Source organism: Notamacropus eugenii, chromosome 1 (genome assembly GCF_028372415.1).
Source record: "Notamacropus eugenii isolate mMacEug1 chromosome 1, mMacEug1.pri_v2, whole genome shotgun sequence".
Taxonomy (NCBI): domain Eukaryota; kingdom Metazoa; phylum Chordata; class Mammalia; order Diprotodontia; family Macropodidae; genus Notamacropus; species Notamacropus eugenii.
The window spans coordinates 324,613,583-324,629,650 of record NC_092872.1 but is presented as its reverse complement, the minus strand read 5'-3'; the positions used below and the strand labels follow the sequence as shown (position 1 = coordinate 324,629,650).

Below are 16,068 nucleotides of genomic sequence, written 5' to 3'. Positions count from 1 at the left end.
CAGCAAAGATCTGTTGAACCAGGTTGGGAGAAGAATACAGTCCAGTGTGGGCTGCGCTGGCACAGACTGGGCCATAGAACCCTGGAGCAGGCCTCAGGGGACTGAAACACTGGCAGCTGAGGTGATTTCCAGACTTCTCAACCCACAAATGCCAAAGACAACTTATAAGGTCAGTGGAAAAGGTTTGTCAGACCTCAGTAAGAGAGGAGCACATACCAGCCCCAGCCCAAGCACAGTCCAGGGGCTGTGGCAGGTGATGGTGGCAGTGGCAGCAGCTGCTTTCAGAGACCTCAGCCCACAGACAGGTAAGGGGATCAAACAACTGATCAGAAGGAGATTACAGCGATCTCTTTGCTGGCACTAACTAAGGCAAGACTCTCTTGCTTTGCCCATGCTTGGATCTGGATCGCAGTCCTGGGTGGCCATGCTGGGGACAGGAAGAGCACTGGCTCGTGACAGCAGTGGAGAGGAAACCCTCCTCATAGTTCCAGGGCAGAAAGGAGTGCTTATGGCCACTCACTGACCAGATCACAGACCGGGAAAACAGTAACACCTCTCTTTTGGTCGTACCACCTTAGAAGAACTGAAAACTTACAGGTCCCTAAAAATCTCCGAAATCAGATGCACAAAACCTCAGAAGCTTGGGACAGTTCACCCTCCACCCTGTAAGCAGAACCATACCTTAAAGAGGTAAAAGGTAAGGAAAATGAGCAAACAGAGGAAAAAACTCTATATAAATCTATATAAAAGACTATAGAAATCTACTTTGGTGACAAGGAAGATCAAAACATACACTCACAAGAAGACAACAAAGTCAAAGCTCCTATACCTAAAGCCTCCAAGAAAAATATGAATTTGTCTCAGGTCATGGAAGAGCTCAAAAAGAATTTTGAAAATCAAGTAAGAGAAGTAGAGCAAAAATTGAAGAAATGAGAGCAATGCAAGAAAATCATGAAAAATGAGTCAATAGCTTGCTAAAGGAGACCCACCAAAATACTAAAGAAAATAATATCTTAAAAAATAGATTAAATAGTAAAAGAGGTCTAAAAAGGCAGAATGGGACAAATGGAAAAGGACATCCAAAAGCTCACTGAATAAAATAATTCCTTCAAAATGAGAATGGAGCAAATGGAAGCTAATCACTCTATAAGAAATCAAGAAATTATAAAACAAAACCAAAAGGATGAAAAAATACAAGCCAATGTGAAATATCTCACTGGAAAAAACAACTGATCTGGAAAGTAGATCCAGGAGAGATAATTTAAAAATTATGTGACTACCTGGAAGCCATGATTAAAAACAAAACAAAACAAAACAAAAGCCTAGACATCATCATTCAAGAAATTACCAAGGAAAACTGCCTTGACATTGTAGAACCAGAGGGTAAAATAGAAATGGAAAGAATTCACCTCCTGAAAGACACCCCAAAAGGAAAAATCCCAGGAATATTATAGACAAATTCCAGAGTTCCCAGGTCAAGTGTTGGGGGTGGAAGCTCAATTCCATGTGGACAGTCTCGGGCGGGTAAAGGTGGGAACTTCTAAATCTTAGAGTTCTCATGAGGCCCCTCAGATAACAGCAGGGAATCGAGGAGTGAGACCGAGCAATCTCGTGTATTTCCGCCTCTTCCCGTGAGAAACGTGATGGGAGGAGCATCCCCCTCGAGACTGTCCTGGATCTGGGCACACCTATTGTTATCTAACAGGCACGGTATTCAGGTGCAAACTACACGGCCGGAGAGCTTAATTAGGATCAGGAAAGCCTGAAGGTGCTCTTAGCCCGGGAGGGGTCGTTACAGGACAGAAGGCTCCGTTTTTCCTCTCTTCGCTCTCCCCTCCCCCTCTCTCCCCACTTACACTTCTGCTTCCAATCTCTTATTATAAGATCTTTGCCTCCTTGGGAGATTCCTCGCTCCCTCCTAAGGAAGAATTCCCCCTGCACTTGTAACCAGGACCCTGAATAAAAGCTTAACCCTTGTTCGACTCCGGAAAGTCTCTTCTCTCATACGTTTATCCGGTTTGGCCAACCGAAGACCTGCGATAGAGGTAAGGTAAGACTCGGGTAGCCCTCAGGCCTCTAGGCCTGGCAGTCAAGGAGAAAATGTTGCAAGCAGCCAAAAAGAAACAAATCAAGTATTGTGGAAACACGATCAGGATAACAGACAATTTAGCAGCTTTTACATTAAGGGATCAGAGAGCTTGCAATATGATATTCCAGAAGTCAGAGAAGCTAGGATTAAAAACAAGAACCACCTACCCAGCAAAACTGCGCATAATCAATGTGGGCGGAGAATTGATATTCAGTGACATAGAGAAACTAATGCATTCTCACGAAGCCAGAGATAAATAGAAAAATTGACTTTCAAATACAAGAATCAAAAGAGGCATGAAAAGGTAAAGAGGAAAAAGAAATCATAAGGGACTTTAAAGTTAAAATGTTTGTATTCCTACATGGAAAGATTACATTTGTAACTCACAGACCTTCCTTATTAGTAGAGTAGTTGAAGGGAATATCTATATAGACAGAGGATACAGGGTGAGTTGAATATGAAGGGATGACATCTTAAAAAAATTAAGGGGTGAGAGGAATGTACTGGGAAGAGAAAGGGAGTGGTAGAATGGGTAAACTATCTCACATAAAAGAGGCAAGAAAAAGCTTTTACAGTGGAGGAGAAGAGGGGGAAGGTGAGAGGGAATGAGTGAACCTTACTCTTATTGGATTTGACTTAAGGAGGGAATAATATACACACTCAATTGGATATACAAATCTATCTTATCCTACAAGAAAGTTGGGGGGGGAAGAAAGGGGGTGTTCATAGAAGAGAGGGCAGATTGGGGAGGGGGTAATCAGAAGCAAACACTTTTGAGGAGGGACAGGGTGAAAGAAGAGAATAGAATAAAGGAGGGGCAGAAGAGGATGGAACAAAATATAGTCTTTCACAACATGACTGCTATGAAAGTGTTTTCCATGACTATACAAATATAATCTACATAGAATTGCTTGTCCACCTCAATGGGTGGGGAGGGAAGAAGGGAAAGAATTTGGAAGTCAAAGTTTTAAAAGATACACAGACAATGGGGTATAGAAATCTATCTTATGCTACAGGAAAATCGGAGAAGGGGATAAGAGAAGGCAGATTGGGAGAAGGGGCAATCAGAATGCATGCCATCTTGGGGTGGGGGGAGGGGAGAGGTGGGGAGAAAATTTGGAAGTCAAAATATTATGGAAGTGAATGTTGAAAACTAAAATAAGTAAGTTGAAATGTGAAAAGAAAAAAAGGTATAATCTTTCTCATTAGATTGGGAGCTCTGAGGGAAGGGACTGTTTTCAATCTTTCTTTGTATCCCCAGCACTTTGTACAGTGCCAGCAAACAGTACGTGCTTAATAAATATTTGCTCTTTTGGCAAAAAAAAAAAGATGACTTCCCCAAATACAATAAATTGGTGAAGAGAGTTTCCATGTCAGGAATTTACCACACCAAAGAAATCTCAAGTTCAGATCCTTATCTACTTCTAAAAAAATAATAATAATAAAACATGCCACAGTAAGAAAGATAAGTCTTAACAGATGTTCATATAAAAAATTCTGAAGTGTCAATCATCACAGGTACCCAAATCATTCAACTGACTGTACGAAGATATGGCTAAGAACATCACTTTCAGAAATGCAGTCAGACTAGAAATGCTTAAAGCCTAGGAAGAGATCTTAGGCCTATATAATAAGCAGGTCAGAGATGTGGCTTTCAGAAATAAATTGAAAATCGGGAGATGTTAAATGAGCCTAGACAATTTTTATCCTATCCTTCTTTTGGTTTCCTATAAGAAAATGCTAGTAATCATGGAAGATTTGAATGCATTTTTTCCTCCAAAAACTATGAGAATAATACAATGCAACCAATAAAACATATTACTATTAAAGTTTATACACACACACACGTAATACCTTAAGATCATCACATTCCATATCTTCTCTAGGTTTGCTCCATTGTTTTAAGTATTCAATATACTTTCGTTTTTCTTCACGCAACTTCTCTCTTTCCTATAATTAAAAAATTATTACATATAAGAAAACAAAATCAAGACAAATTGTTACATATTTTCTGAATAAGGTCATATGAATCTAAATTATCTATAATAAGGAACCAGAAAACAACTCTGAGGTTACACCCAGACTAGCAAAGATGACAAAAAAGGAAAATGATAAATGTCAGAGGGGCTGCAGAAAATAGGCATATTATTACCTTGCTGGTGGAGTTGTAATTTGATCAAGTAATTCTGGAAAGCCATTTTGGGGAACTATGCCCCCAAGGTCAGTAAACTATGCATGCCGTTTAACCCTGTGATACATAATTAGGGCTATATTCCAAAAAAGTCAAAGAAAGAGGAAAAGGGACCATTGTGCATAAAAATAGTTATTGCAACTCTTTGTGCAGTAGCTTAGAACTGGAAACTAAGGGGGTGTCCATCAACTGGGGAATGGTCAAATAAATTAAGCTATATGAATATAATGGAATACTACATTGCAATAGGAACTTAGGAAGACCTGCACAAACTGATGTAGTTAATTGAGCAAGACAAACAGAACATTTGAACACCATACACTGACTACACGATCACAAAAACAAAAGAACTCTGAAAGCTTCTTAAGAGCTTAGAATCAAGGTGATAACCATGACAGCAATTTAGAAAACAAAAGACAGTTAGAAAAACCAAAACTCACACTGACAAGGTACAAAATGAGATAGTTTTTTGGACACAGCCAATGCAAGAATTTATTTCACTTAACTATGAATATTTGTTACAAGGAAAGAGGGAGAAAAATATTTTCATTAAAAAAAATCAAATAAATTAAACTATTGAGGTACTGCTAGCACAGAAAAATATAGTAACTGCTCATTTATATGACATCACTGAGGAAGAATATTTTTCATCTAAGTTACTTTATGAAAAAAATCAAAGCTTGATCCTATATAAAAGACAAAATTTGATTTTAACTATTTTTGACACATACTTCTGATGGAAAACATACTTTTCTTAAATAGCTATTGAATATAATTTTAAATTTCCTTAATGGATGCTTTCTCCTTTGTCATATATTTGAACATTCATCATTAAACTGCTGTTACTATATTATTACTGTGATATACAATGATCTAATCAGGGAATATTAATTTTAGTAGAACAATCTGATGTTTCATTAACAGTAAATTGCTACAATTTTTGAGTTGTGTCTATTTTGATTTTTTAAAAAATCTCTTCCTTAGTTGTCAGCATTGATAGCTGCAAGAATTGAAAGCCATCTATTCATACAGATGTCAGTGTGGCTCTGCTTACTGCTGTGCTTTTTTAAGATCAGGTATTTCATCCTTAATTTTTTATCTCCTCCCAGATTGTCAGTTTGTCACTTATAACATGCTGTCAAGCAAGCCTGTCCTTAGAAGAAACTCTCCTCATTTCTAACATGTTACAGGATTATTAACACTATATCTAAAATATGAGTGGGCAGTGAGGTAGCATAATGGCTAGAGTCCTAGGTCTGGAGTCAGGAAAAGTCATCATTTCTAAGTTCAAATCTGGCCTCAGACATTTACCATGGGCAAATCACTTGCCTCAGTTTCCTCATCTCTAAAATGAGCTGGAGAAGGAAATGACAAACCACTCCAGTATCTTTTCCAAAGAAAATCCAAAATGAGGTCACAAAGAGTTGGACATGACTGAAAATTATTGAACAACAAAAAGAGTATAATAACAGAAATATTTTTATGATGAGTTACAGATTTTCAGAGTGTTTTTCTGTATTATTACCTCCTTCAATTCTCATAACCTTGCAAAGTAATCAGGGTAAATTGAAGAAAGAGGCTCAAAGAAGAAAAGTTGTCCAAAGTTACAATCAACTAAATGGCAGTCAAGGCTAGCATTCATCTCTTCTATCCAAGTCTAGGCTAATCCACTATACTGTCTTAAACATGTTTTTAAACTTCCTGGTTAAGAAGTATGCTTCAGATTAGTTAAGACTATTGGGTTAATGATGTGCTGTCATCTATTTTTAATCTCTGATTACTTTCCAGATTTGTACAAAGGAGGTTTTTAAAAAATAATTAATGTAGTTTCAAATGAATTTCAAAGAAAGCCAAGCATATAGCATGGTAATATGTAATGTGATTTTCAAAGGGGAATATGAACCAGTCCCAAGTCCAAAAAACCTTCTCAGAAGAGCTCAAGAAGGATTTTAAAAGACAAATAAGAGAGGTAAAAGAAAAAAATGGGAAAAGAAATGAGAGATATGCAAGAGAGAGTAAACAGCTTGGAAAAGGAAGGACAAAAATTGACTGTAGAAAGCAAGTCCTTAAAAAGTAGAATTGTCCAAATGAAAAAGACAGCACAAAAATTCACTGAGGAGAAGAACTCCTTAAAGAGTAAAATGGGTCAAATGGAAAAGGAGATACAAAATCTAATAGAAGAAAACAATTCCTTAAAATTTAGAATTTGGTACATAGAAGCTAATGACTCTATGAGACATCAAGAATCAGCCAAACAGAAACAAAAGAATGAAAAAAATAGAAGAAAACATAAAAATACCTCATTAACCTAAAACAACTGAGCTGGAAAATAGATCCAGGAGAGACAATTTAAAAATTATTGGTCCACCTGAAAACCATGATGAAAAAAAGACCTTAAACAGCATTTTTCAAGAAATCATCAAAAAATGTTACCCTGAAGTCCTAGAACCAGAAGGTAAAATAATACAAAAGAATACACCAATCACCTCCTGAAAGAGATACTTGCTGAAAAACAGCAAGGAATATTGTAGCCAAGTTCCAAAATTATCAGGTCAAAGTGAAAATACTGCAAGCAGCCAAAAAGTAACAATTTAAATATCACAGAACCACAGTCAGAATTACAAAGGATCTTGCAGTTTCTACATGAAAAAATCAGAAGGCATAAAATACAATATTCCATAAGACAGAATAGCTTGGATTACAACCAAGGATCAACTATAGGGTGAAATTGAGCATAATCATTCAGGGTAGGAGATGGACGTGCAAACCTTAATGATGAAAAGACCAGAGCTCAACAGAAAATTTGATCTTCAAATAAATACAAGACTCAAAAGAAGGCATAAAAAAGGTAAACAAGAAAGAAGGGCAAGCTGTTTACACATCACAAGGGAAAATGACACTTCTAACTCTTGAGAACTGCACTGTTCTTGCATCATTTAAAGGAGACAGAGAATGTGGATATAAGTTGACTTTGATGTGAAGATAAAAAGTCTAAATGGTAAAAAGGGATTGTACTGGGAGCAGAGGAAAGAAGGAGACAGACTAGTGTAAATTGCACCACATGAAAAGGCACAAGAACCTATTAGAGTAGAGAGAAAGAAGGAAAGGAGATGAGCATTGTTTGAATCATCAGATTTAGTTTAATGAGGAAATAACATAATCAGTTAGGTACAGAAGTCCAACTTACCCTATAGGAAGTAGGAGAGGAAAGGGGAAAGAAAAGGGAGGGTGTGGATAGAAGGCAGGGAAAAAGTAGTAAGGGTAAAGGGGAAGATAAGGGAGGGAACTACTAGAAAGGAGGGCAGACTGAAGGAGGCTGTGGTTGAAAGCAAAAACTCTAGTGAGGAGGGAAAGGGAGAAGGGAGAGAGAAAAGCATAAACAGGAAAAACAGGATGTAGGGAGACAGATAGATAGTAATCATAACTGTGAATGTGAATGGGATGAACAATCAACCAATAAATATTTACTAAGTGTATTATGCTCCAGGCACTGTGCTAAATCACCTTTTAAAAAAATTGCCTGGGTACACACACCTATGCTACCCAAAGAAAAGGAAATAATACTTATAGAAGGCAGCAAATAAAAACATACCTTTTCTTTTTCTAGTTTAAGTCTCTCTTTCTCTTCTTTTTTCTTCAATCTTTCTTCTTCAACAATTTTCTTTAATTCTTCTTTCTTTTTCTCTTTATATTCCTTTTCTTTTTTCTTTGCTTCTATGGCACTGGCCTTTTCTTTTTTTAATTTTGTCTTTTCAAAAGCTGTGGATAGGGAGCAAAATTTAAAGCTTTATTTGTTGGCAAAAATGAAACTTGACATTTTGGGCAAATAACAGTGTCCAAACTCCCCTACCTTGGCATTCATTTTAGTACAATTTGATTCCAATCTACTTTTCTAGCCTTGTATCATCTTGTGCTTATGTTCCTGGCACCATGTTTAGAATGTATTCTCAACACTTTTGACATTTAGAATCCCTTATTTCCTCTAAAGCCTTTGAGTTCAGGTGCTGCACATCCTACATGAGGTTTTTCCTCCATTAACAGGACACTCTTCCTGTTTCTTAAGTTACTTTTACTTTGAACTTATTTACTTGCAAATATACTGAACTTCCCTTACATCCCCCAATGAAGAGTGATGATAAGATATGATAAGTTCTTTAAAAATGTTTGGTGAATTGAATTATTACAATCCAAACTCCATCAATAAGTCCTATACTTTCTGGGCATTTGCTCCCAATAAACTATGCCCTCTGCCCTAAATGCAAATATTAAAAAAATCCTATCCATCCTTCAAGGCCTAGCTCAAATGGCACCTCTTCCACAATTCTTATCTTCACAGCCAGAAATTATCTTTCCTACCCCTGAACTCTCATGATACCTTGTACTTGATTTGAGCATTTATCCCATTCTATTTTGTATTGTTGTTTGCGCATATAGTTTCTCCCTCTTGCTGGAATACAAGCTCATTGATACTAGGGGATGAGTCTTCCTTATTATTATATCTTTCTCACTACAGCACCTTGAATGAAGCAGCCATTCAGTAAGTGCTTCTTTAATGAATATTATTAAATCATCTAAGAATCCCTAACAAAAAATAATCAAAGGTAAAATTCCTCAGATATCATGATATTGCATGAACTGAAAGTCCTTCACCATCTTGGCTGTCATTTGGAGTTCTATCAATGTCCTTTTAAAACTGTGAGGCCCAGAAATGAACACAGGGAAGAAGACAAAAGGACTATAAATAAAGAGTTTTAAAGCACTTTTATATTCTAGTGGGCTTTAAAGGATAAAAAGAAACAATCTCTCCAAGGAGTTTTCACTCTACTATGGGGATACAACATAATGCACAATATAAGGTCATTTAAAGAAGGAGAGAAAACACATGGGATGTTTAGTAGACATCCTAAACTCAACATGTCCAAAAATGAACTCATTATCTTTCTACCTAAATCCTTCCCATCTCCCATCTTCCCAGGCCCTCAGACTTGCAACCCAGGATCCTGGGTTCCTCACTATCTTTCTTCCCTGCCCTCTAACCCCCAATATGTTGCCAAGGTCTGATGATTTCATGTTTGCAACATCTCTCAAATATGGTACCTTCTCTCCTCTGACAGTGCCTATACTACAGTGTAGATGTTCATCACCTAATCCCTAGACTACTGCAATAGCCTGCTGGTGGGTCTGCCACCAAAGTGATTTTTTTCTAAAAGGTAGGTCTGACCATGCCACCCCCTATACTCAATAAACTTCAGTTATCTCCCTATGCTTTGGCAGTACCTCATGCCTGAAAGGCTCTTTTCTCATCTCTAGCTACTGGCTTCTCTTAAGTCCCAACTAAAATTCAATCTTCTATAGGAAACCTTTCCCAACTTCTCTTAATTCTAGAGACTTCTCTCTTAATCATTTTCCATTTTTGCACAAACGTTTGCTTGTTGTCTCCACCATTAGACTGTGAGCTGAGTACAAGGACTATCTTTTGCCCCTTTTTGGCTGACTTTATATATTATTTCAAAGGAAATAGGAGTTATTTAAAGACTTTTAAGCAAAAGAGTAATAGTATCAGACAAGTGGCAAGAAGGGGATAGTTTTGAGAGGTACTGTAGCACTGATATGACCAGATAACTGATGTAAGGTGTTAGGGAAAAGTAAGGATAGTACTGCCCAATAAATTAATAGGGAAGTTTCAAGCAGGGAAAAGCTATACATGTTATCTCCTCTGATTTAAGAATAAAGTAAATTCTTTGAAGACAGAGATTCTTCCTTTTTTTTCTTCACACCCCTGGTATCTAGCAAATGGGATTATGTAACATTTTGTAAACATTAAAGCACAATATAAACTTGTTATTATGATTAGCCTATCATTATTGCATTTTAATAATTACTAACATGATTCCTAGGAGTTGAGTAAATTTAACAACTTTAAAGTAATAGTAAGAGAGAAGAAAAATGTAGTTGCCTCAAAAAACGCAAAATTTTTTTAAAATCAGCATAATGAAATCTTTTTGTAGATTAAGATCATTTAGCAGAAATTTACCTAGAGATTTCATTTCTTCTTTTTGTTTGAGAAGCCTCTCTCTTTCCTTTGTAGCTTTATTCCCATTTCCTTGAATGGTCTGCTTACCAGCAACTCCATCCTCCTAAAAAATAAATAACAACTAGAAAAGAATTGGAAGCAAAAACAGTGCTCACTACTTGAGAAAGCTAGACAAACTGGCATATTAATGTAATGGAATATTCTTATACCATGAGAAATGATGAATATGGAGAACTCAGAAATACAGGAATGACTTGTGCAAAAACTACTACAACATGAAGCAAAACCAGGAAAACAATTAAACAATGACAATAACAATGTAAAACTGGAAGAAAGAAAATCTGAAACTGTACATTATAATAACACTGAACATTATAATTATAATGATCAACTTGGCTGGAGAGAGGAGATAAGAAAATGTACTTCTCTCCCCTCACTAGAGAGGTATTAAGAGGGGTGGAGGTTGGTATGCGACTGGTAATTTAAAAAAAAATCACTGTTACAAGGAAAAGGGGGAAAAGGAGATATATTCAGAAATGAATGTGACATTAAAAATAAAAAAGAATGAATAAAAATAATCTGACTATAAAGCTGAGGTAGAAGAGTATAATTTGAAAACTTGAGCTTCATCATGCTCTTTACAGTTAAAAGAAAAAAGAAAACCCTCGTCTATGGCAATGAATTTTACTTTTAATAAATCTACCTGTGACATGAAATGAAGTGATTCATTTTATACAAAACACTCAAAAATGCCTCTATTTGTAATTCCTTTAGAAGTTTGAACTTACAGTGTGAAAGTATAAGAGGTAGAAGAAAACTCTTATACCAGCATTTCTATCATTTCTTATTAACTATTTATCTCTATCCTGTGTACACATACACACACACACGTGTATATACACACAACACACATACATGGAAAGGTAATTTCAACTACGTTAGTTTGAGGCAACCCAAGGAAACAGTAGAGGAAGACAATCAACATGGGGAAGGGCTTCAAATTCTGAACACTGTATTTTAGGAAGCCTATTGATAATGCTGTGGGGCACAGAAAAAACATCACCCAAGATGGTGATGGACCTTGAAATCATATTCTCTGAAGACAGATTGAAGGATTGGGCATGTACATATAGCCTAGAGAAATAAGAAAGATAAGAGTTGTCCTCAAGTATTTAAACAGATGTCATGTGGAAAAGAAGATTTGTAATCTTGTCCTGGTTGGCCTTAGAGGACAAGTAGGAAAAAGAGGAAATTCCTAACTATGAAAGTTAGGAGCAAACTGGAACAGACTGCTCAGAAAATAGTAGGTTGTTTGTCACTTGAGGTCTTCAAGTTGGACTAACTACTTATATGCTACTATTGTAGAGAGGATTCTTATTCAGGTACAGGTTGGACTAAATGCAAATGATGTCACCCTTATTTTCATCTCTTGAGGTGTTATGATTTGGTGACATTTACTTTTACTCCACTTTTCAAGTAGCCCGAATCTCTATACTGATACACCCAGGAGATAGAATAGGGAAATTGTCATTTTACAAAGAGCACAAAAAATATAAGCATTATTCAGAATGCACTGAGCATATGCCAGCAGGTAAGTCCATCTATTTTTAGAGAGAAAGAATACAAAATGGACTTCATTCAATGTGTCTCATTAGAAAAGTCCTACAGGGGTAGCACTGAAAAAAGATAAGTTACTAGATGGGTTAGAGAGTAAGAGGAGAGATTGAGGGTTTTATCTTAAGTTCTCCAGATCCTTCAAGACATCTGGCTTTGTAGATTACTTCATTTTAGTAAGCAATACACAGCACAGAACCTGAAAGAGTCTATACAAGATTCCTAAAATACATTCCTAACTGCTCTTGACTTAAGGGAAAACTTCAACCATTCATATTTAACTTGTGAGTCACAATAGTAACCTGCACTCTTTTCACAACTAGCAGAAATTGAATGAAACATAAATAATAAGAGTAAGGGAAAAAAGGGGAAAGGGAAAAATTAGTGAATGAAGAGTTGGGCCACAGAAATAGCAATAATTCAGTCTACACAGCTCTCTATTCCTTTTTCTTCAACTTTCACATTTTGTTCCTGGCAACAACATTTATATATAAACCACCCTTGATTTCTGTACTATATTGGCAGCCTATCTGAATCAAGGGGGAAAAGGAAGTCACCCACATTGTTTAAGTTTACCTACACTGGATAAGTATAGATACAGAAAAGAAAATACAAATAATCTACCTCCCTCAGCCCTCCTCCTTCCTACCCTAAGAATTCCTATTACCCTAAAGATTTTTGAACATCATTCCTTTTGATAACTTCCTATCTTTTCTCTTCCTTCCCATATACACTTAGTGAACAATATCAATTTTAAAATCTTGGACACTCACTACAAGAAAAATTTCAGAGAGGTCATAGAATTAAATAACTAAAAGAGAGCAATCGTTCTAGTAAGGTTTCTCTCTAATAAGAGATATTAGATATTATCAAGTCTAATTCCCTCATTTTACATATAAAGGAATTAGGTGCAGAGCCTAAAGTCAAGAAGACCCAAGTTCAAATCAGGCATTAAGACACTTACTGGTGATGTGACCCAGGGCAAGTCATTCAACCTCTCCGGGCCTGTAAATGGGGATAATAATGGTACCTGTCTTCCAGGGTTGTTAAAAAGATCAAATGAGATATTTATAAAGTGTTTTTATAAACCTTAATGTGCTATAAATAAAATGATACTTCCATTATTATTATTATTTTTTTAAAAAACTGAGGCCCAGAGAGGCTAGGTGACTTGCCTAAGAGGACAGGAGTAAGAAAATTCACATTTGAATCCAGCTCTTATGACAATAATTAGTGCTATTTAATCTATACCAGAAATATCCTAATCTGATCTCTTCACTTAAAATACTGATAGCAGTTGGTTTTTAATCTTCATTCATAATACGTGCTTGAAGACTTGAAACATAATAATGCTTGCTGACATTTCAATAGGAGAGCCATTCTCATATAAAATCTTATATTATGATATAGTAAAGGACTATTGAAGATGTTAAGAATTTTACATTTCAACTTCACTCAGAAGGGGGTCAGGGAAGAATAAGGAGATAAATTTTTTTATAAAATCTAAATGAAACATTTCTACTTTATCCCCTACTTACGTGACTAATAGATATTCTTTTAGGAGGCCTCCCTCTTCGTCTGCTTGCCGGACTAAAGACAAATGTGGGTGGATCATCAGGGAAGAAGTAGGAAAAATGCTGTTCTGCTATTTTATATTTTGTAAGAGATGATGCCTTTGTTAAGAAAAAAACAAAAATGTGTTAATTTGTATTAAAGCAAGACACTTTACTTTCTGAAACCTGTGTGACAGTCTGCTACTTACATACATACAAATGCTGTATGGTAACAATAAATAATGCCCCACCAGGACCCTTTGTCTTTTAACACATCAAATAAAACATCATAATAGGATTCGTAATAGGATTATACTCACAACTTCAAAACAGGATTCATAATAGGATAATAACATCTTCTGGCATTATATTTTGCCATGTATTGATAATAATTAAAAACTGTGCAAATTTAAATTGAAAACTTTCAAGTCTTTTATAGATTGGCCCATCCCTACCTTTCCAGGCTTATATCATAATACCACATCCGTATACATCATGATCTAATTAAACTGTAGCTGTCTCATATACCTTTCAGTCATTTCTTGCTTCCATCCATGCAGCAATACAATTCTCTGTACTTGAAATGGTGTTCCCTGCCCCCAACCTTTGTCTTTTGGTATCCTGCCCACCCTTGAAATTTCATTCCAAATGCCACCAATTCCAGGAGATATTTCCCTGATTCTCCCCAGTCAATTAACCACTAAGTATTTATTAAGCACTAACAACATGCTAGTCAAATAAAGAAAACAGTGAAAAATGAAACAGTGTGGTCCTTCAGAGAGCTTATATTTATTGGAAAAATTAAAAAAATACACAAAATTAAATATAAATAGATAAAAAATCAACTGGGAAAGCAGAGAGTCATTAGGATCTGGATGGGAACCAGGAAAGGCCTCATGTAAGGAAGTGGTACTTAAAATAAAGGGAAGCTAAGGATTTTAAAGGGTAGAGGAGAGAAGAGAATACACAGTATAGAACCTGAGCAAAGACACAGATATGAGTAATGAAATGTTGTGAACACATGCCAGTATAGCTGGAAAACATAAACCTGAGAAGGGTACAGCTAGACTGTGAAAGGCTTTAAATGCTAATAAGTAATGTTTTATCCTAAAGATAAGCTTTCTGAGTAGTAATGTAATATGGTCAGAACAGGACTTCAGGAAAGCACTTTGGCAGCTGTGGAGAATATAATGAAGAGGGGGAAGATGTTTAAGGCACAGAGAAAACTGAATTGAGATAATTAGGATACCACTGAATAAACTGATCATTTGTTAAACACTTACTAAATATGCCAGGTCCTGTGTAAGAGCTAGGCATAAAAATACAAAAAGGAAGACAAGCCTTGCCCTCAAAGTACTTACGTTTTAATAAGACGGAAGGGGGTTTTGGTTGGGGAAATCACAACTGTACAAGTGGAATAATAACAGGCCTGTCATTATTGGGCCGGCATGCCCTTTCTAGAAGTAATGTTAATGTGGACCAGATTATAGTTCCACTATTCAAACAAGCAGGGTTAGTTGGGGGCAAACTAGGTAAGAGTTTTCACCAATTGGGATAACACGGTGGGAGCAATAACAGCAACAGTGGCAAGCAGGAAACATACAGGGTTAAGAAGCAGATTAACATCTAGGGCTGCCTAGACATTGCAGTAATCTAGGGAAAGGTGATGAGGGACTGAATTAGGAGGCTGTATGAATAATAATTACAGGCTTAAGATGAGTAAGGGGTTGAAGATGAGGTGTAATCAGAAAAATAAACAAGAATAAGGTAGTTTGATATAGTGAAAAGAAGTGAAAGAAAGCTTCGAAATCAGAGGACTCACATTCAAATTTCCCTTTTGATATTACTATCTGTTGCAGGAAGTTTGGCAATGCAATGGACCAAGAAAGCAATGGGCACAGAGTCAGGAAGACATGAATTAAAATGTGGCCTCAGACACTTCCTAGCAATGGGAGCCTGGGCAATAACTCAGTTTGCATCTGCCTCAGTTTCCTTATCTTATAAAATAAGGATCATAATAGCACTTACCTCACAAGGTTGTTGAAAGGAGTATATGTATATAAGGTCTATACACAGAACCTGACACATAGTAGACACTTAATAAGTCTTTCTTCCTTTCCCTGTGTTATCTTGGACAAATCACTTAATTTCACTAGGCCTTAGATTCTTCATGTGTAAAATGAAGAAGGTGGGTCTCTAAGATCCCGCCAGCTCTGGAACTATGGTCCTACAAGAAAGTGTATTTTTCAATATTCTGTGTAGTGTTGCTGTTGAGTCATTTCAAATTCTTCATGACCTTATTTGGATTCTTTTTTTTTTTTTTTTGGCAAAGGTATCCTTTACCAGATTATTGTACAGAGGAGGAACTAAAGCAAACAGGGTTAAATGAATTGCTCAGGGTCACACACCTGGTAAGTGTCTCAGGCTAGATTTGATCTTGGGTCCTTCTGACTCTAATGCCAGCACTCTACTCTGTTCACTGCTCTCCCCAATCTCCCTTGAAAAAACTTTAAATCATGCCTCAAAACAAATTCTGGAGTGACAGAACAAACAAAACGATGAGGTGAAACAATTTTCCAGCCCAAGA

The 16,068-nt window shown here is 36.4% G+C and overlaps 1 protein-coding gene across 13 annotated transcripts in view; it reads right to left on the bottom strand.

The window, feature by feature from the left end:
• The window catches only part of BAZ1A (bromodomain adjacent to zinc finger domain 1A), a 249,851-nt gene that overhangs the window by 48,019 nt on the left and 185,764 nt on the right, over positions 1-16,068 (bottom strand). For all 13 annotated transcript variants that reach the window (XM_072629668.1, XM_072629665.1, XM_072629674.1 and 10 more), the window contains 4 exons: positions 13,467-13,601; positions 10,315-10,417; positions 7,873-8,039; positions 3,944-4,039 (listed from right to left, as the gene is read on the bottom strand). In XM_072629668.1, the coding sequence (XP_072485769.1) occupies positions 3,944-4,039; positions 7,873-8,039; positions 10,315-10,417; positions 13,467-13,601 (501 nt within the window). The remainder of the gene's footprint in view (positions 1-3,943; positions 4,040-7,872; positions 8,040-10,314; positions 10,418-13,466; positions 13,602-16,068) is intronic.